At 30.5% G+C, this 23,396-nt stretch overlaps 1 protein-coding gene across 1 annotated transcript in view; it reads left to right on the top strand.

The window, feature by feature from the left end:
* Positions 1–16,073, top strand: part of LOC100876876 (Dorsal switch protein 1) — a 38,731-nt gene extending 22,658 nt beyond the window's left edge. The window contains exons 2-5 of the mRNA XM_012288157.2: positions 2,988–3,212; positions 13,370–13,533; positions 13,637–13,811; positions 14,154–16,073. Of these exons, the coding sequence (XP_012143547.1) occupies positions 2,988–3,212; positions 13,370–13,533; positions 13,637–13,811; positions 14,154–14,264 (675 nt within the window). The 3' untranslated portion in view covers positions 14,265–16,073. The remainder of the gene's footprint in view (positions 1–2,987; positions 3,213–13,369; positions 13,534–13,636; positions 13,812–14,153) is intronic.
* Positions 16,074–23,396: the final 7,323 nt, after the last annotated feature.

The following is a 23,396-nucleotide window of genomic DNA, read 5'->3' as shown; positions in this document are numbered from 1 at the left end:
CCGACACATTTAATAATTTAGCAAAGTGCGAAAAGTATTATTGCAACGTGTATCATTATTGAGTTGTACGTGAGTTCTTTCTTACTTCGATTTTGAAGAGAACTGAAAGCTTCAACTGAAAATTTACTCCAATTGTTGCATAGGTATTTATTTAGAAAAAGATGCAGTTTCATCCATTTTTTCGGCAAATAATAATATTTGTCATAAATTATGAAGAAAAAATATCTAACAAATAGAATAAAGGAATAAGAAATGAATCGTTAAAAATAACTGTAAAATTTATATACACCTTTGATAATTGACTAAAAAGATATTGGCTTGCTATGTTGAACATATCTTTATAATTAAAAATAAACACATGAAAAATTCAAAATAATTTAATATATATAATAGTTTCTAGTGTTTGCAAAAATTCATACGCATTTTAATCGAAACACTTTAATAATAATTTCAATTAAAAAAGAAAAGCGACGTTTAAATGCCTGAATATCAATAATATAGAACGGCAAGGAAATTCAATATTTTAAATTGAAGATATGTATCCTTTATATGTACAGTGGATTCTCGATATATCATCACTTTTACGCGGACGTAGCCTGAAATGGAAAATGATTAAGTGAAGAGTTATTGATAGCCAAAGTTAAATTTTCCTTTCCTTTAAACGTTCCATTTTTATTGAAAATTATAAATATTTAAAGCAAGAAAAGATTGTACCACGTAACAGAGGTATTGTATTTTAAGTATTTTAGAACTTCTACATATGTTGCTAAGTTTAAAATACTAACTAAGATATTCTGAACAACCCAGTTTGCCTACAAACAGTTAAGCGTATGTACGATGAAGTGTAATTAACAATTTAGTTGCTGGCGTTATAAATTTGCAAAAATGGCCTACTTTTTTAAAATTATTCTTTACTCTCAGTTTATACGCCCTATCAGATACGAATTGAATTATAAAAATGAATAATTTAGTGATATTCTAATATAAAATAATCTTGTTAATCTGTACTGTAAAAACGACAGATGCATACATTATATTTAAACTTGGAAGCATATTATACTTTTAAGTCCTACGTTCCAATATTCCCGTATATCTAGACTTCTATATTTCTGAATACCAAAATTCTCGGGCCCCTATATTCCTAGGCTCTAGATTCTCAGGCCCCTACATCTCTAGGCTCTAGACCTTTAGATTTCCAGAACCTTATACCCATAGGCCCTAGATCCCTACATCCGTAGGATCTTGTATCCTTAGATCCCTATATTCTTAGGTCTCGAAATTTCCGTGAATTCCTATATATCTAACTCTCTAAATTCCTATATTCATAAATTCCTAAACACCTATATCCCAGTGATATCCCTATCTATGTTCATAAATTTCTATATTCCTAAATTTCCAGATTGCTAGACCTCCTAGACCCACATCTATAAATTGCGATATCTCTAAACCCATAGATCAAAATATTCCTAGTAATCTACAAAAATCTACGTTAATCTACAAAAATTATAAATTGCGAGAAATGGGCGGTCAAAGTGTTAAGTATTATTAATGATGGATTTGAATCTACTATTAATATAGAAACATTTAAATGAGTATTTTTCTTTTAGTTACGTACAATTAAAAACACTTACCATACATGAAATCATAACGTTGTTGCACGCAATATCTTCATGCGCCTAGCATTTATCTTTAGTCTACAAAGCAACGCTTTGCACGCAACCAGGAAAATTAATTAGAAATAGAAAACTTTAGCTTAAAGACATTTTTCCGAAGTCTCCATTAGAAATAGAATAAATCATTACCAATATATTGCACGTTATATTAGTAATGAATTAAACTAACATAAGCAACATATTCTATACAAAATTTCGTATGAAAGTTCATTGATTTACACAAAGGTATTAAGAGGACGGCGATTTAAATAGCGAAACTTGAAAAACACGTTCTTTGCGTGTGCTGGAAATTATTCAGTATTTTATCGGTACAAGTTATATTATCTTGTGCTGAACAGGTTAAGATGCAAAATATAAAAGAATTTATGCATATGAAAATTGAAACATGAACTTAAATCTTGCGACGCCGGTATAAGGCGAGAATGACTTCGCGAATTTTCGTTTCTTATCAGATAAAGTCAAAATAGTCCAAATTGAAATTAAGTAATACGAGGAAGTGGCCTTTATGAGAAAAGAAACAAAATTAAGCGTGCGATGTTTTTATTTTAGTCTAAATGTCTTTACACATTTTTTAAATATACCGTAGCTCAAAAATTATCATGAATAAAAACAGTAAACTTTTGTCTATCGCCACTTTTGAACCATATCCTCGCGTTATTTCCGTTATTTTATCTCTTCGATGAAAATATAAGAGTCTACTATACAATCGTGTTTTATTTTAAACTTGCGTAGCAAATTTTAAATAACTGAAAAATTTGTGAAGTGGTAATTAAATTTTCAAACTTTTAAGCTTGCAGAGTTTCGAATTCTGATATTTTCAGGTTTAAAAGGTTAAAAATATAAAAATTTTTGATGTAGCTTTTTTATACAATTTCTGTGTTGCCGACTTCAAAATTCTCCGTTGCTATAGCTTCGACCGTGGTAATATAATAAGAGTCTACTTACGTCAGAGACGATAAAATAAATGATTAAACACGTTTACTAATTTTGATTTCCTGAATTGCATCAATAATTCGTATAAATTTAATTATTTATTTTACCTATGTGCTTGCTTTTTTATTCAATTATTGCTCGAACAGTGATCAGTTTCATTTTTAATTTATATGCAAGTTCTAATATTTTATAAATACAAAGTGCTGAAATATCATATATATTATTATTTTAGTTTATTTGTTATAAGGGTCACTTCCTTATCTAATTCAATTGGAACTTAATAAATTATTATATCCAGTGAAAGTATTAATTCGGGAATGAAACGTTATCGATAATTGGAATGTCGTTTAATAACCATTGTATTTGTTTCTTCGTTTACAGCACCAGCTACAACAATTGTCGCAACAAAATAATCTTCAACAAAACAACGCTCAGAGTTTACAGCAGCGAGACAATATGCCGAGAGGAAAAGATTCAAAGCCGAGGGGACGGATGACGGCATACGCGTTTTTCGTGCAAACCTGTCGCCAGGAGTACAAAAAGAAACACCCTGAAGAAAAGATCGTTTTCAGGGAGTTCTCTAAAAAATGTGCAATGAGTTGGAAGGTGAGAAATTTTTGTTAACTTTTATTCTACATACTCAAGAACTATGAGAAAATCGTTTAAAATAGGCATGAACCAGTGATTGCATTGTAAACCACATTCGATACCAAGTTACACATTGTCAAATTTTCAAATATTTAAATTTAGAAACTATCAGATTGTCTAAACTCTCAAATCTCAACATTTTTAATTACTCAAATTTTCTACATTTTCTAAATTTCTTTTTTTAAATTTGTCAAATTCTGAAATTATCAAATTTTTTAATTTTTACATTTTCACATTCTCAAATTTCCATGTTCATCTGAATTTGAAAATTTCTGAACATTACCTAATTCCCAAATTTTTAAATATACTAAATCTCCAATCCCAAAATTCCTTAACCATATTCTTTCAAAATATGCAAATTTTTACATTTTCAAAATTTCTATATCCTCAAGACTTCAAATACTGAAATTCCGGAGTTCGTGAATGTAGACCTTTCTGAATCTTCAAGTTTCTAAATTTAAATATGCGATTGGCTAGCAATATAATGAGAGTCTACTGTACCTAAGTTCAGCCTGTATTATTGTGCTGTACCAAATATAACATGGTGTAGTAACTTGTAAGCTGATCTGTAGGGATACGGACTGACTGATAATGGGGAGAAAGACCATCTGGTAGTGGGCCCCGTGTAGTTGTCGACGGGGAGACACTTGGTCATGTCTGATTTAGGCTGGGGACACATTTTCAACACTCGTATGTCTCTAGCCTTAGGGGTGAGTCCTCGTTGATTGTGAACAGAACATGGACGGCGCCCAATGGGTGTGGGGTCTGCACTCACATGGCTCGCAAAGCCATGTGACTCAGGAAAGATTTTAGCCTTGTGATTGCTTGATAAAATAATTCGTTCAGCAAATAGAAAAACAGAAAATTGCGTGCAATTTAAAATTGATTCTAAGTTTATAATCTCAATATTTAACTCCGTTAACGCCAGGCCTAAAGAATTCTGAATATTAATTGAAGAATACTGAACCTAGATGAAATTCAAAAAATTTAGTTAAGATTGTGAAAAAGATCATAAAAAATAAATAGTGAGGAACATTGTAAAATAAAAGGAGAATGAATCAAGTGTTACTAACAACGATACATTGTTTGACACTAAACAATTCTAACCTGAGGTGACTCACGTATAGTAAATATACAGATTATCGCAAAAATGTACTCGAACATTTGCGAACGTACACGAATGTATAAACAACTTACAGAAAAGACTAATCTCAAGAACTCATTGCTTAATTTATTTTATTAGATTTGTAAATATGTCAGTAAACACCTTGATCAAAATTAAATATAATCATAATAACTAGTTAAAGTGCGTGTACATCTTTTGGAATCACTATATATATAAATAAAATTTTAATTTATTAATTATGTTTAAAAAAATGTTATTTATGAGTCGACATGAATAAGAAAGTGTAATTTACACGGATAAGAAAATATTTGGAATTTTTTTTCAAAATGGCTGCAAATTACTTTGTTTTTGATTTACTGAGATATTCAACCAATAAGAGACAAAATCTTTCCTAACCAATGTGGCTGTCTTATCTCTTCTCTTCCCGCCACTAGATTTGTCGAGCAAGAATGAGCAAGACGGAAATATAACAGAGTGATTCTCTCGCTATACAAACCAAAGAGTATGCCACTTCTGCGTTGTGCACTCTCTCGTTTTTTTCACGCATACAATGAATCACCTTAATATCAGACGTCTTAGTGTACGAAATATGCTGTTGCTCTATACAGCGTATTCTGCCTTAAATCACACAGTCTTATTTACGATGCCAAAACTCGTATATATATATATATGTATAAAACTGTGTATATGTACTCGTAAAACTGTATACTATATATTTTACATATGAAACTATGTGGTAAGGCAAAAAAATATTTTTACGACACCAAACTTTCTTTCGCATTGTTTTGAGGGAATGTAAAGATCAAGTTTTGTTTTTTTAAATGGAACTATATATTTTTATTCCAATTATTTGATAATGATTTTTGAACGAATTTGTTAACATTTAATGTATACACTTGTTTTTTTTTTAAATATAACTCTATTTTCACGGTACGGATTTTGTTAAAAAATGGCATCGTTGACCGAACTTTATTGAATGTTTCGGACTTTGATTGAAAGGTTTTAATTGTTTGCGTAGCGAGAAAATTTTCGTGTACATACGTCAATACTCGTTTATTGAACTAGCGTTTATTGAACATAGCGTTTATGGAACTAGTAACACTGATGTACATATATGTCCATCTTGCTTGATCACGTTCGTTCGATTTAGTGAATTTACACTAAAAGAATACAGAATACGATTAAGATACTTGTATAATTTATAAACGGAGAAAAGGAATGTCCGATTATACTTGAATTTTGCCGATATAAGAGAATGATGAGTATTCGCTCGTTCAGTGTGAATGTACCCTAACACGAAGACCTATTGGGTTGACAGATGCCAACAAATTTTGATACTTACTGTATACAGTGTGTTAAAAAACGACAGAATTTGTTTAGCACCATGTGATAGAAAACAGAAACATGAGAAAAGAAATCCAATACTATTTTTACATGGGGTATATAGTTTCGCCGCAGTAAATTATTGATAATTGGCATAATCAGCCAATCGGTACAGAGTTATAAAAATAACAGACGACGAAGCGTGCGAAGTGAAATTTTAATGTTAAAAAATAATTGCTACGACCCTATGTATCATTTTGGGAAATGATATGGGACTATATTTCGATTTTTTGTATTATATTGTGCTAAATAAATGCGATTATTTCTCAACACCCTGTATGAAGGCTTTCACTCAAACATTTTCTAAAACAGAAAGACATTCTTGTAAAAAGAATTTAAAAATATTGTATAGCGTTTTATATTATTGTATCACAAGGATAATTCTTAACCTATGAGTCAAGAATTTATGAGTTTATAAGATGACAAATACAAAGATAATAATTTCTACGAAGAGAAGATTGAAGCATAACGATACGTTGAAAAAATATTATCATTTTTCTTTGAAAAGCAATTGTTATACACAATTAATAAAATGAATGCATTAATCGATTACTAGGATATAACAAGTAAAAAAATAAGCAAGAGTGTAAAGAGACATTGGTCTCAATTCTCTAAATCACATCCGAACAAAAGTATTAAAAATCATTGAATACGTTTATTTTATAAAGAAAGTCGAAAATGCAGTTCTCAATCGTCTTCTTTGACGATTTCTTCGGGTTTTAATTTTTTTTTCATTATGTTGTACTTTACCAAAAAATCAGAAAGAATCGGAGAATAATATTCATGTCAGTATCTTTCTACTGTAAGAAGAAAAGAAAGTAGTCATTCTTAAATTTCCCTGCAAAATTTTTACGTTTTAGCATTTTCCAATAGTTTTTTATTTTTCGCCCTTAGCATTTGTAACAAAAAAAATCTGAAAAATTCCCTAACATACTTTGTTGTATCTGCAATGTTCTTGAATTTTTTCAAAATTTTTGCGGACCACTAATAGGAACAATGAGATGAAAATGGTTAATCCGAGTTTCGCTTATAGTTGGCCTCTCAGTTCAGATACAGAACTGAAATTTTTTATATGATGTTGCTTTTTGGTAAACTTTCAAACGGTACATTACAAGGTAAAACCGGTTAAAGCGCATTTCTGACCACATTATTGTGCTACATCCATTTCTTATGAAAATACAGTAACCTTACATGAAATTTTTAAAATAAAATTTCTGAAATTCTTTTATAAAGCGTACCTTAAATTAAGAAGTTAATGTTTGAGTGGATACCTTCATAATGCATGTATACAGAAAATATCGAAATTTTCTGAAATTTGTCAACCAGAGGATTTTGTTAATCGGCACTCACTTTACATGCTCGTTTACAATTCCAAGAAAGAAATCGATCGTTACACGCTGTTACTTTTGATCCGTCCATGATCCAGCACGCGATATCGCGTGATTGAATATTTAGTGGCAATCGATCCCGCGATATTGCGTTGACAACGTCGAACGTATTGAACCTTGAATCCGTCACAGACGGCTTACATAGGTTTAACTTTAATCTATGCCAAAACCTTCGTTATACGAATATAATGAAGGTTGAAATTCTTTCTTTGAGTCTCTACAATTCGAAAAATATTAACCTTTGTACAAAACTTCGCAAGTCCAATTTCCGTTTGTTAAACCTCTCTTACTCGAAAACTTTATCAAGATTAAACCTCCATAACTTGAAGAGTTCATCTTTTCCCTTGATATTCGAGTTACTGCGGTTTCACTGCACTAACTAATATAGTACTTATCCTACACTTTAATCCCTCAAACCTTCATCGCAGAAACTCGAGTCCTCAGTGACATCGAATTTTCACCAGTTACAAATGCAGGGTGTTTCATTTAACCAGATACGATGAAACGTTTCATTTGTTAAGGCAATATTTTTAGAGGTTAAGTTTTGTTCAAAACTATATAAAAATTATGTGATATAAAAGAGAAAGTATGTGACGTAGATAATTTTTTTTGACTGAAGAATTCAAGAGGTCAAGTTAATTTTTTTTTTACATAGAGTCATATATATTTTCTTTATGAAAATTAATCCTCTAAACTATTGGGCGTAAGAAGGTATTAAAGTACTGAAAATCATTTAAGAATCCTAAACCAAATAATGGAGAAAGTATAAAAGACAATCAAAACGGAGTTGTATCATAACAAACATCTCCACTAGAAACTTCGTACACATATTAAATAAAAACATTTTAGATTTCATACTCATGTTTGCACCATAATATACTCTGCATACGACGATTACTTGATTGGAACACTATCATCCATTGAAAGGGAGAATGAAATATTACAATAATTTTTCGTATTTGATATACCCCATTTTATTTTAAAAATGAATTACTAGAAACATGTGTCATTGAATATTTGTATCATAATTCTTTAACATCATTTGTCGCATTTTATTATTAACAATTAATAATTTGAAAACATATTTTTACATATTATTAAAGTATCAACTTTCCTTCATAAAACAGCGTTTAAATTTTCACGTTTAATGCATTCATTGCGAAGAAATTTAATCATTTTGCAAATCCAAAATGCAGAGCTTAATATTTTACCATATACATTAATTGTTACGCATATGTTTTGTATGACTTTACTATTATAAGACCAGACAACTTTCTTCGATCGCAAATAAACTTTTACGCTAACCGATACTATTTATAATTCTCTATGTCTTCGAAGTACAGTTTTGTCAGTTATAAATTGATTTATGAAATCTCACAAATTTGATTGTTTTCTATGCATAAGGAGCAGGAATTATTTTGAGAATATTTTCTTGCCTAATATGTATACCCAAACTCCATATGTATACCCAATCTTTATGTTATTTATTTATTAATTAGAGACAGGTTTACCTTTTTGCTATAGGCAGGGTATATGATTCTTGAGTCGAGGTAATCAATTACTTTAGTAGGTATACGACGAAACAACGACTAATTTTTGCACGAAGGAAAAGTGAAAGAGGAAAGAAAAAGTAGCATGCAATATGGCGTAATTGATTCATTAATTTAAGTAAATTTAAATCATTTTTTGGACGCACAACTTAGTACCGTCCGTGGTATCTGACAAATATTTGCAAACATTACATTTTTTAAAAATTAAAAATTAATATTTAAAAATTAAGAATCTTATGAGCCTCCAAGCGTAGAGAGCTTCACATCTATAAATTCCAAATATAGAATCTTAAAGATGTTCAAAATTACTTTGAAGCTTGGAAATTCCAAAATTATGCATTTATAAATCTAGCGATCTTCGAAATTACAAATCCTCAAGGTTGAGTAGAAATTTTCAAATTTACAAATGTTTTGAAATAAGAAATTCTTAAATTTGAAAATCCAGAAACCTTCAGATAATACATTTGTATGATATTAGTGTAACAATATCTGTTTTTAATACGTGATGATCTGTGTAATTAGATAAGCTTGAAATCTAATATTACATTCCACAGAGCCACCTCGTATTTACACGAAACCAATTTCTAACAAATCATCGATATCTAAATTGCACTTGATCCTTTTGATAATCTGAATTCTCTACTGAATTCCATCTATAGCACTAGTTAAACGTTATCATGTTAACAATACTTAGTATTAATTACAAGATTAGTATCGGAACCGGTTATAACTCGTCGTTCCTTAAATACATAGTATAATAAGATTTTGCATATTCAATATTAACCAGTTAACTGTGACGATCTTTCTGCAAAGCGCGTACTAGTGTGTGTCGCGATAATCAAGCGATGACGAGTTAGTTCACAAGAATTTGTGAGTCCATCTCAAATCATTTACACTTTTTATTTGTTTATTTCATTTCATGTTGACCTCTAAACATTTTAAACATATTACAATTCACGAATATAATTTAGTTTTCGCCAAAATTACAATTTAAATATCAAATTGTAACAAAATTTTTACGCATGTGGCAAATTCTGCCACATCTTCATGACGGATATAGTCGTCAAACACACTTAACTGGTTAATGATTACAAATCCGTTCTTTAACTTCTTTGTTGGATTCCAGGAGAATTGACAACACACTTTATTTTACGAAAACTCGAACAACTTTATTGGGTCAATTAACAATAAGTACTAGACTCTTTCTGAACCTTTCTGAACATTGCGAGGTTTATATATACTATTGCTGGAGATAGGTTGAGGTAGGGACGGTGGTCAAGGGACAGTGTGACTCAGGACGGGTGCGAGGTCCAGGATGAGTAAGGAGTAGAAATCGTTTCGATTAGTATATTTGTTGGGGATGAGTCTGTAGTGTTTGCTATCTTATTTGTTTGGACGAGTTGGTCTTCCAACACCTTAAATTCGTTTTCTTTGCATCTTATTCGTATAACATTTAAAAGAATTTACTATTATAAAATTAGATAGAATGCAGAATATTCAAGTTAATATTTTCAGTTATTTTCTAAATAGAAAACAGTGAAAACTAGACAGAATGCCAACGTTAGTTTTACGACGAATAAGTATGGGTATATTGCTTTCAATTAGAATTCATTTTTGTTTTAACGGGCTTAAGTTCAATCTAGTTTAAGCAGTTGTTAAGTACAGCTTAGATTCTCGAAGTAAAAACTATTAGAATCCTCGTAAGTGCGAACTATAGTACGACGTATTCAAGTACTTTCACCAGAGATTATAGAACATAATTAATGTTTACCATTTATTTAATCGTAATTCAGTATATTTTTATCTTTAAGGTCAAATCTTAATACAGTAGACTTCTCTAGAAAAAATAATTTTCTGAAAATCCCTCGTAATCTTAGACTTTCACTTTACAGACCTAGGGTCTTCCAAGACCTTAGATTAACCCTAGTTAAGGGAATTAGTGTCTAGTTAGAAAATATTCAAATTATGTTATATTCATCGAATAGAAAACTTCTCAAATATTTATTTTTTGTCTTCGAGATGAGTATTGAAAAAAATCTTGGTTCAGTAACAATATTGCACAATAAAGCAAAATAATTAAAGAATTCATATTTTAAAGTATTCAAACTTCCGATAACTGTATTTTACGTTATGTTATATATTATTCGATGGATAAAAACATTCATATATATACCTTTTAGTGGAGTAATTTGGAAATATGAAACATCGTCGTTTTGAACAGGTGCTACACCAACATCTGGTGATCATGCTACCCTTCGAAAAGAGACACTTTCTGTACTTTCCCCTTCTAGACTTCAGACCAGGTGGTCTTTAGAAGGATTAAAGACGTTGACCTCGCGTTGTCTTACCGAAATGTTGCCTTCAGCAGCTGCAAAATTTTATTACTTCCTTTCACAAGATACCTCATTTTTAAATATATGTATACAATTTTTTATAGCAGAAAAAATTTTATCATGATTGATGAAAGCGATTTTCTGTTTTTAATTATTTTTATATAGATCTTGCTTTTTGTACATTTTTCATTTTAATTTTTTGTATTATGTACAACTTACTTTACTATATTCTTAACTGTTACATTTTAATTACGCAATCATTTCATTTTTCAAAAAATATATTAAATAGAACTTGTACAAATCCTATTTAGTTAGAGACTTAGTCCTCCTCGAAAATTTCCTAATAAACTTTGTTTCTGTAAATGAAACTTTAGATTTTTTTTACAAAAAGTACGTTCTTGAAAAGGTAGCATTTTGTGAAATTATTTTACAATCACGGAAAACTTAGAATATTTTATAAATTATTGATACTTTTTACATCGTACCTTACTACCTTTTAGTTGGAATATTCCGAAGAATGAATCTATATAAAAAAAAATGCAGTTTTGTTTATAAAAATAATAATTACCATTAAATTTTGAAAATGTGTCTATTTAGATAAGACATATTTATTTAAAATAGTTTAAAACATTTTTGGAATACCAAATAATTTAAGAGACATTTGTATAGATAAATAAAAGACAGATAATTTGTGTGAAAACGAACTCGGTAATTTTTACATCGTTTTTACATTTTAATTTTGTTTTCACCGATCGATTTATCCGAACTCTTTGTTCGTCATAACTTATCGTTCATGAAAGACAACCCCTTGTCACCCTGTGTAATATGAATTTACCACCGCTATCATATCATATGCCCCATTCGATACCAATTAACACTTTAACTACTGAATAAGGGGTTCATAAAATATTTAGAAAAATTTTACACAATCTATTATTGAAAATCATTTTTTCCACAGAAATAATATGTGGAAGTGAAGGGTAATTTTCTTTCGCGAAAATGAAAACTTGCAAACTATGTCACAAAAAGGTAAACATAGTTTGTAAAAAAGTAAAGCTATGTTATCATCATCCTGTACTTCGTGTGCTAATACCAGGCATAACTAAAATATTTCCTCAAAGAACAGTTGTATATCTCAAAAAAGAAATTCATACGTAGTAAAAATTCTTAGAACAGGAATAAAACTTCATTCTATGCAGTGTTTTCCTATAACTATTAATATACTTCAAATTTTTAAAGATACAAATTTTCATATTTCTAACTATTAAAAGTTCTAGAAGTTCTAATTAACAAATGAATAAGTTTCCAAATTTTCAAATTTTTCCCCATTTTCAGATTTTCAGGTTTCCAAGGCTACTAAGTTGCCGTTTTATCAAATTTCCAAATTCCTCAAATTTTCAAGCTTCCAAATTCCTCATATTTTCAAGCTTCCAAATTCCTCATATTTTCAAATTTCAAAACTTTGAAATACCTGAAATAATTACAGTTGCTCCAATGCGCTTAACCAAGTCTGGACACGCATAGTTCTATAAAATTCAGTTGTGTATCCATTTTGATATAGACAGTAGTCAAAGTATTTATTCCATAAGCAGTCGCGGTTCAACAAAGGTGGTAAAAACAGATTTAGATATTACAGGTATTCTCAGTCTAATTTGACATTTAATTTGTGCAGTATTATTGGAAATGTTTCGTTTCTTCCTTATAATGAAAATGGAGCAATTCCATTTTTTTAATTAAATTTTCTATATTTCTGTAGTTTCTGCGTTTCATAAAGCTAAAAGATGTAACAAATAAAATTAAAAAAAATGAAGTTGCCCCTGTATCATTATAAATTTTTCATACATAAATTTATATACGTCTGAACTCCAGTACCGAAGTATATTAAATCACACTTTTCAAACTTTATACAACAATAAATTGAAGACATAAAAGCTTTGGATCAAGATACAGATTTAATATTACTTACACTATGAGACGAAGTAGAATAAAATGATTTTTGCGATAATAAGAAATTTATAAGAGAAACATGTAAAATGCCATTTGTTTTTAAAGTGGATTTAATACACTTTGGCATGAGGTTTCAACATTTTCTCATATATTTTATCTAGACCCTTTTCTCCAATCGTTTAATATATTTATTAATTTGCTGCACGTTTATAAATATGCTTATATATTTATGTTTTAAAAATTATTACATTATTTTACTTTTGAGTATACATACACTGGCAGAAAATACATACGAATTAAAAAGTTAACGAACATACATATCATAAAATGAAATGAATTTATGTGTTTTCTTTTCATAATTATAATATTTTGTGCTTTATTATTATAGACTATGTCAGATAAAGAGAAAAAACGTTTTCATGAAATGGCAGAAAAAGATAAAAAGAGATATGACGCGGAAATGCAGAATTATACACCACCGAAAGGCGAGAGCAAAGGTAGAGGCAAGAAACGCAAACATATTAAAGATCTCAATGCTCCGAAAAGATCGCTGTAAGTAGTAAATTTAATATAACAAATCTTATGTTATCAGTTAATTTCAATTATTGATTTCCTTTTGGTACTATGCAGTTTTGAAAATATTGTTGTTTTGCAGGTCTGCCTTCTTTTGGTTCTGCAGTGATGAACGTGGAAAGGTAAAGATGCTAAATCCAGAGTTTGGAGTGGGCGATATCGCTAAAGAACTTGGTAAAAAATGGTCAGATGCAGATCCTGAAACCAAATCTAAATATGAGGCTATGGCAGAAAAAGACAAAGCTCGATATGAAAGAGTACGTTACATATGTATATCAGATTCTATGATCTTATTACACACTAAGAATTCTTAACATGGAGGAAGTGGTACTATGACCCACAATCCTAATTTCTACATAAAACATGATCTTTTATTTTGACTATACTATGAGCTATTAGTTTGCGTCTGCTAAAATATGAAACCAAAACAAAAATTAACTAAACTGTATAAAACATTTATTTTTTAAAAGAGGTAATATAATCTTTATAAAAACTTAACAAAAGAGGCAGTAAGCGTTTAGAAGTTGTAGGTTTTAATTAACTTCAAAATTTTATAAATTTTTTTCTAATTCATATAATATATATATGTTCTATTGTAGGAAATGACTGCGTACAAAAAGAAAATGAAGGACGGTGCACCTGTAGTAGGAGTACCAGCGAATACTGTAAAAAGTGACAGTGAAGAAGAGTATAAAGATGATGATGAATAACGGATACATGATAAAATTTCATCTATCACCCCGTGTCCTTGATCCTGAAAGCATACCTCACCTACTGTACGTACCATTGATCTTAGCGTGAGCGTACTTACACTACTAGGAAAACAAATAACTAATCACCAGTCCCCGATTATTTACAATAATAATTAAATACCCGCGATTATAATAATTATTTTAAAATTGTATGTATGAGAAGTGCGAGAGAATATTTGTATGAGTGACATTTGTATTTTAACATATTGATAGTAACATGTAAAATGGCGTAGGATAGCAGAATAAAAAGATACGGTGCCCACTTTCTATCAGGTGGAAGGCGCAGGGGCTCAATCATTGTTGACACGTCTCCAGACTATGTTACAAACTAACGTAATCATTGTAAAACCAGGATACGGCGGCTCCATAGTTGGGCGGTATCATTCAAAGTAGTTTGATATTTATCAGTTCAGTTCATTCGCTGCCAGTGTAAGAAGACTTATTGTATATCCTTGTACAGAATATTTCTTTAAATCAAATCTGTCGCAGGTGGGGCAAGGGGCTGCTTTGTATGAGTGTAATTGATTTAAGTATGTGTCGTATAGTTGTAAGTATTTAGGATAAGTATATACTTTAATGCAACTTCGATTCTACATCTGCGCCAACATGTGATAGTTTCCACTAACAATGTATTCTAAACCATGAGATCGAGCCTTATAGCTAATAAGTGATTGAAATCGATATGAGTATCTAATTCACATTTTTCCTAAATCAAAATTGGGACGACAACCCAGCCATGGAGCAGTGGTATTACAAAGCACTTTGACATGGAAAAACGAGTGACTACTCATAGAAACGTGACGGATTAAAACCATCCAATTTGTTTTATGAAACTGATAAAAATTTCAATTTTATCTTATCTTTATAATTATAATCGCAATTCTTTTTTGTTTTTGTAGTGGTGTAAAATAACGAATTTTTGTTCTTATCAAAATCAATAACAGTCGTTAAAGACAAATTAAAGTATAATTGTACTTTGAGTTTTAGCTGATTGAAGTGGTCCCTGCCCTTACCATCGTTACCCTCCCTCTCATATTCATTTTTCCAATAAATGGAATACGTTAAATCCTTTCAGAATCATGTGATTCCGTTCATTCTTTACAAAAGTAAGATAGAGCGTCTCTTGTACTGCCTCGAGTCATCTGGTGTACAGCAGGCTGTATTATAATAAATTATTGTGGTTTCTTGTAATGTTAACATTCCTAGATTCTAGTATGTACAGATCTTAAGGATTGAGATTAGAGCCAAGTGTGTATGATGCATACCAAAATAAACAAAAATAACAAAAAAAAATGAAAAAATCAGGCTAAGTAATACAGATTTAAGTTTCGTGGCCAACAATGGTATGCAAAATGAATATACAAGAGGCTTCGTTAACAGTCAGACTGACTTGCACCTTGATTTGGCTCAGCAGGTAACCACTACTTTTCGACATAAAGCTTTTCATCTCCCCTGCACATTGTCATGTAACAGATAACTGTACGATTATATAAGCAAAAACCTGTTCTAGAGGGAGCTAGAAGACGAATACTGTAAAATATGAAATTGTAATATTTTAATACTGATTTGCAGATGTGCATAATTTTAACATAGCTGGTTAAAATGAATTGTACTGATACAAAGGTATCCATTTGATGGAAATAATTAATAAAAACAGATATTGAAAATTATGACAGAATTTTCTGTGTTATTATAGGGGATATAACAGTTATAAAAGAAATGTTTGTTTTGTATATCTCTTAGGATAAATAAACTTTTCAAAAAATATATGAATATGTTTCTGGTACTGCTCCGAACCTGCTTTTAAATATGTATTATGTCCAACATATTTGATTCTCCAAGCAGTACTAGATTTAGAGTACTAACATTTACGATATTTATATGAAAGTAAGTATATAATGATGTCCATTTGTTTATGGCAATGTATCATTTTTCACGCCGTTTTCTTATAATGTGAAACATAACTTCTGCAATTTACACATTTACGCTGGTGCTAATTACAAAGAAAATTAGCAAGTAATATGTTAACTTATTCCACGTTACATATATTACATGTTTCAGCGGAAAAGGATGTATTGTACTTTTTTATGTAATAAGTTCAATTAATTTTCTATTATTTTATAAGTATCATTGTAGTTTGTAAATGTATCATTGACATAGTATTCTTAATGATAGATCGATACTGTTATTCTTAATATGAATTCTTTTCTTTGTATATCTGCTAGAACAATTTATTATTTTATACCTACAATTTATGATTTAATGTGCATAATACATCCATAAATGTAACGGATAATACATTTATTTTATAATTCTATTGTAATAAACCAGCGAACGAAATATAAACAAGACTTAATATTGCATTTAATTATAACGAAGGTATGACATAATTAGAACATTGAACCTATGTGAATTAAATTCTTTTATTATAATATATCGAGTTTAAGATCGGTGATTTATAATATGTCAATTATTATTATTAGATAAATATCACGAACTTGTGTAATTCTTCAAATCATAATTAGACTCGCTTTTATTACAACTACACAATATCAAAAACCAATTTAAATATTATACATATAGACATATATATGCATGTTATGTATATTATGTTGAATAAGATGTTTTAATTACTGGATTTAATATATTAAAATTAAATAAAATAAAATTTAATGGAAACATTAATAACGATCATTAAAAATATTAATAAAGCTAAACACAGTTTGTAATACTTATACCATAATCTATATAATTTTTATAAAATTTTTGTCTTTAACATATTATAGAGACTGAAACCACTAAGTTGTTAATTTCTCTTGAGAATATAAATCGAAAATATGACATACAAAATTTTTATAAAAAATAGTAATAATCTCAAAATATACTGAAAGATAAAAAATGATTATATTTTATTTCTATTTAAAGATATACGCAACAACAGTTAAAAAAACTTATTTCTTTACTAAATAGGATATTGAATATATTCCAACTTCATCAAATGCAATAAAATAAATCATTTCCTTTTATTAGAAAGTCCACAGTTTCTCTAATTCTTCTACTAGTTTTCACATAGTTTTAATGAACATGTTGATGCAGTTATGTGTATGCAGTATATTAGGTCGCCAAATCGTAATACAATTAATATATTTACAAATATGATGCAAGTAATTTATAATTAATTCATACAAGCAACTTACAGAAATAGCGTGTACATTCAGTGTTTCGTAATTTTTTTATAGTCTATTAATTGACAAACTCAGTCTATCACAAACAAACATAAAGATATCTTTCATTCCGGCATATATTTTTAATTTTGCGCTGTATCCGAGGATAATGCTATATATCTAACATGTGTGACGTGGTATTTTATACCCGTCACAAGCAGCCTCCTCGGGAGACCGAAAGGGTCATACAGTCAGTCACGAAAATATTCGAACACCACTATTGTTTTGACTATTATAGTCCGTACTTCAGAAGTGTATACAATAGGGACAAAAAAAGGATTTACATATGTTACTATGCAGTGTGTAGTTAACAAAAATATAAAAGATATTTATTTACGATTAGCGTTTACAAAAATAATTAAACAAAAATGGTAAGTATGCTTATTTTCATGTCACGAAAATATTCAAACACTATCAAAACTATGTTTATAATACTATATATAAATCTTGTTTTTAAAAATTAATATATTGTTGGATATCCCATACGCTTTATGACATGCCGTAATCGCGTTGGCATATTACAAATTATTTTTTTTAAATAATCTTGCCCAATACGTAACCATTCTTCTTGCAGACGTCTTTTTAGTTGATCTTTTGTGTTTATGGGGTTGTTCGAATTCGACGATCTAATTCATCCCATAAATTTTCAATGGGATTTAAATCTGGCGATTGCGGTGGTGGGTGGAGGACATTCTTGCAAGTGTATAATGAGAATTCTTGCACAATACGCAATTTATGCTTTGGATCGTTATCCTGATAAAATTTTATCCCACTTTGTAGTCCCATATTATCAGCACTTTTTTTAAAATTGTTTTGCAAAATGTGCAGATACCTATTTTTATCGAGGATGTCGTCGATAAAAACTAATTCACCTACTCCATGGGCCGAAATACAGCCCCACACCATCGCAGAACCACCACCGTGTTTCATAGTCGACTGCAAATGTCTCGAATTTAGTTCTTCTTTCGATTTCCGCCATTCTCTAATCCTTCCATCGCTTCCAAAAATATTAAACTTGGACTCGTCCGCGAAAATTACATCTTCCCACCGCTGATTTTCTTTTGAAATATAGTTTTTTGCAAAAGTCAGTCTCTTCTTTCTGTTGTTCGCGTTAATATACGGCTTTTTTTCGAGCTATTCCTCCATTATAGCCCTCTGATCGTAACACTCTTATGTTTTCCGGATGCACTGATATTCCACCGTCATTATTTAATTCAGCTGCTAACTTTGGAGCACTTATCCGAGGATCACATTTGATTCTCCTAATTATCAAGCGTTCGTCCCGAGTATTGAGGATCGGTTTGCGTCCGCTTTGAGGGATAGATTCAATTCTATTTTCATTTTTATCACATCGCACAATATCCCACATCGTGCTCTTACCAATGTTTAATAAATCCGCAATTTTACGAATTGATTTTCCTTTTTCCCGATGAAAAATTACTAATTGACGCATATTAAACGACGTATTCACACTTTTGCGTCCCATTTCACATAAATTTTGAACAAGACTGACAAATATTCGATCTATAACGTACTCTGTACATAGTATGAATATGTTTACAAACATTATTTCAGTCAGTTCCAGAAATAAATATTAAATATCTCTTATATTTTTGTTAACTACACACTGCATAGTAACATATGTAAACCCTTTTTTTGTTCCTATTGTATACACTTCTGAAGCACGGACTGTAATAATCAAAACTATAGTGGTGTCCGAATATTTTCATGACCGATTGTAGAGTAAGTCACCAGTAAGAACCGTCTAGAGTCTAGAGTCTAGAGAGAGAACAAAGCGCGCGTAATACCGTAAGAGTATTCGCGAGTGAGGCGGGGTTGCGGGCAACGCCGAGCTAGCCGTGCGGCAAATTACTGCGTAGCAAATTGATGCCCAACGTGGGGCCGCAAAAGGGAAAATTCGTAATAAAGAACGCTAGAAAAATGACCAAATATAATCGTTAAGAAAGGATCGCGAGAAAGTGCCGAAAATTTCGTCAAAGTATTTTTCCGATTATTGTCGTAACAAGTACCGTTAGCCACGCATTTCGCCGATTTCCGATACAAAGGAATCCTTCAAAGTTCCTGAACACGATTTTTTTTTTTTGTATATCCTAGAGTCAACTGTCTGGTTCTCGACCAAGTCTTGAGAGACAGTCGTAAATACCGGATAGAAAAAGTGTCGGGGACAATAACATCGTAAACCGTTGAAGCGTCACAAACACGCGTTCTCGTACCGTACCGTCTTCCATAAACGGTTAAATTTCGAACCGTAGATAGGCATTGTGTACAACATTCGAGTCGAACGTTTTCGGTTATGTAAAAAACCATTCTAACTTACACATCTTTTCATTCTATTATCGACCGCAAATTACCGACCGCACCATAAAAATTCGCGCGCTAATAGTCAGGGGTAGATCACGCGTGCAACATTGTTAAAGTAGATCACCGATCGATGGCGCGCGCGTTAGTTAGAAAGAGATAGCAGATATACTTCGAAAGCAAGTTATTATAAATTATCATTTAAATATTTATATTATATATATTATTAATTATTAACCCATTATAAATTGCATTATATTTTTAGCTATTATTTTATGTATTGTTTGTAATTAATTATTTCTTCTAATGAAACACTTATAATTCGCGTATCTAAAAATCATTAAAACTCCGATTTAACAGAAAACCTTGTGAAAAACTGATTAATAATAAATCAAAGCATATTTTTATTAATCGAACTAATATATATTTGCTACTAAATAAAGCGTAATAAAATAATAATACTTTTTGAGCGGGAAAAACCCATGATTTTCTGGATATAAAAAGGCGTGCAGCAGAGGCTGCGAGGGTAGAACAATCGTTGAAGTGATACGTATCGGACCTCTTAAGAAGCGACGAACTGGAGCAGTTTTAACTGATAAGAACCTACAGGATTCTTAGTTTTGACTGGACAGCGGGTATCAGCCATTTGAATACTCGATCGTTGGGTAGTAGCCAGCTAACGCAGGCTCCCCGTTCAAACGGTCTTGTCTCTGAAACTCCGAAAGGAGAGTGCTATGCTCAGCCCCAGAAAGAACTAAGACATCAAAGAAGAGCTCTCCAGTCACTCACATATATTTCTTATTTTTTTGAGTTACTAACTCGCCGTCAGATTCTCGGAGTTCGCTCCGGGTAGTTTATTAGCCAGCTAACGCAGGCTCCTCATTATTGAGCGGCTTGGTCTCTGAAGCCCGTGTCTTTTGGGTGGTGTTTCGGTAACTTTAATAAATAAATAAAGTCGAGCCATTTTAATTTGCAACCCTGTTGGTCACACGTCGGTCATTTGATTCTTGCATCATTGGGTAGTTCTAGTAGCCAGCTAACGCAGGCTCCCCAATTAAACGATCAGGTTTTGGGTGCCGATTTGTGCTCCGATAAAAAGGGCCATAAAACTAATTAGTCTAGAGTAAAACAAGGAGTAACTGTTCCACGTCCAATACAAATTTTAGAGTTTTTATAATTAACCAAATATTGTTCTGTCAGTTTTGTTAGGATCTAGATCCATTATAAAATTGCATTATTTTCTTGCGTTGCGTACATCATTATAAAACCGCGTAACTGAAGTAGTTAGTTACCGTCTTGCAATTTGCGATATCAATAAGTCTAATATACTCCATCTTGCTTATAGAATTCAGTCGTACATATATTTTTATATTCGCTAAAGAAATTGTTAATTATGACTCTCTTTTTCATCGTTACTCGAATAAACGTAATTAATGAAAGGTATTAACCTGTAGATTTCACTCTTTAACCACACGCCACCGCGATCCCACATTCTTTTAGAATTAGTTATAGTAAAACGAGTATAGTAATTTTATATAATATGTAATATTTTTCATTCCGATTGATCCATCGGTTGTAAATTATTCATTAGACATACACAAAGAATAAGTTCTTCGGAATACCAGTAGCTAACAATAAATAGTTTCAATTCCAAATTTTTTACTAATAAAACTACCGCAGAAACATTCTCTACAATCTGTGAAATAAAAAAAGCTTTCATATTAATCGGTCCATGAATTGCATAGTAATTAGTAGAGATACATATGACACTAAGCTTTTTACAACAATAATAAGTAATAATAAACAATTGTAGGCATAGTGATCGGTCCATACATTGAAGGCTAATTGCTGGACATACAGGGAATCACAAGCAAAAACACACTATAAATCTGTTTCTAATTTCGCTTAATAAATGCACTTTATAAATATGCTGCTTCTGTAATGATTATAATGATATTCAATAAGAAAAAAATAAATTTTATCAAATATTTTATATAAAATAAATGTACAATATGGTTTACGGCCGATGTTGTATATCTACAATGATCGTTCGATAAATCTTAACTTTTTCCTATTTTGAAATTTTAATTAGTAATTTATACAGATATTTATGCGCTACATATGCATTAGTAAAGTGTTTTTTCTATTGTTTACAGTTTCTTAGAAAATCAAATGTAAACAAAAATTACAAATTTGAAAATGTATTGTCAATTCATAATAATAGGCAGTCAATTCCTTTGACACCAAATTGTTTCACCATCTCGTATAAAATGAAAAAACTTTTTATAATATATATTAAACATTTCAATATCTTTAAGAAACAATTAAAGTGAAAAGGCCACTTAAAACGCGTCAATCATCACTAATATCCTTAAATTTATTTTAAAAGCTAAGAATCCTGCAAAACATCTTTGACATTTTCTTTCACAGAAATATTTTTCTATCGTTCGTAGAAGTTAGATTTTCTCGGAAATTCTTAACTTTTAAAATAAATTAAAAAATATTAGCAAAGACGCATTTCACTATGATAATTACTTAAAAATATTAATACTTATAATGTAATAACAATTTATATTATTTTATTTGAAAGAGTTTATAGTATTTTTCGTAGCAAAATGAACTGATTGATTATTACTTATTATTAACGTGAAAGCATAAAGCACTTCTAAAATCGAATCAATTTTAGTTCAAAATTAATTTTTTTAAAAACTGGAGATACTAAATAAAAATTAAATACTAAATTTACGAATTTGGATTCTACAAAAACCTATTTGACACACTTATTGAAAATTATAAAATTAAATAAATGTTATAATTTAGCAAACGTTATTATAGATGAACGATTTTTGTTATGAAATTTAATTTGCATAGGAATCTAATTTATATTGAATACTATATTTCGATTATTATTTAACAAAAATTTTCCCCTTCAAATTGTATCATATAATTATGTATATATAGAACAGTTTGATATTCGCAATAGCTGTATTTTATTTGTATTTATTGTTTTATGTAGATCAATATAATACCGTCTACTACGGGTAAACGATGTTCATCGTGAGTAATTGTACGACGCACAGTGGCGAAAAACGGCGAAAATGTGGACAAAAGTCAAAAAATGAAAATCACAATTCTTGAAATCTATCTAGTGGAACTAGTTTATAAAGAATCTGTGCAGAATGTTCTCGCACTTTAAATGATTTTATTATTACCATTTCGAAGATATAAGCCTCCAAAGTTGAACATTTTTTAAAGTCAATTTTTCCGGGCAAAGTTTGACATAATGTTGTTCATTATTTTTTAAATATTTCACTGTATATATTCGAAATCGCGTTTCTTACAATAGCTTTGGAATGTATGTCCAAGTTCTTTCAACGGTCTCAACAGTTAATTGCCAATGCCATAAATGTGAATTTCCTGAGGGTCCGAGGACAGGGCCTAGGAGACATTAACCAGGCCCCCTTGTTGACAACCCAATGGAAATTCTGTCTTACGTCCACTTTCTTTTTCCACCTCCACAAGGCACATCGTACTCCGCACGGATCGC

Source organism: Megachile rotundata, chromosome 1 (assembly GCF_050947335.1).
Source record: "Megachile rotundata isolate GNS110a chromosome 1, iyMegRotu1, whole genome shotgun sequence".
Classification (NCBI taxonomy): Eukaryota; Metazoa; Arthropoda; class Insecta; order Hymenoptera; family Megachilidae; genus Megachile; species Megachile rotundata.
Note: the sequence above shows the minus strand (reverse complement) of the source record. Positions and strands in the feature narration are given on the sequence as shown.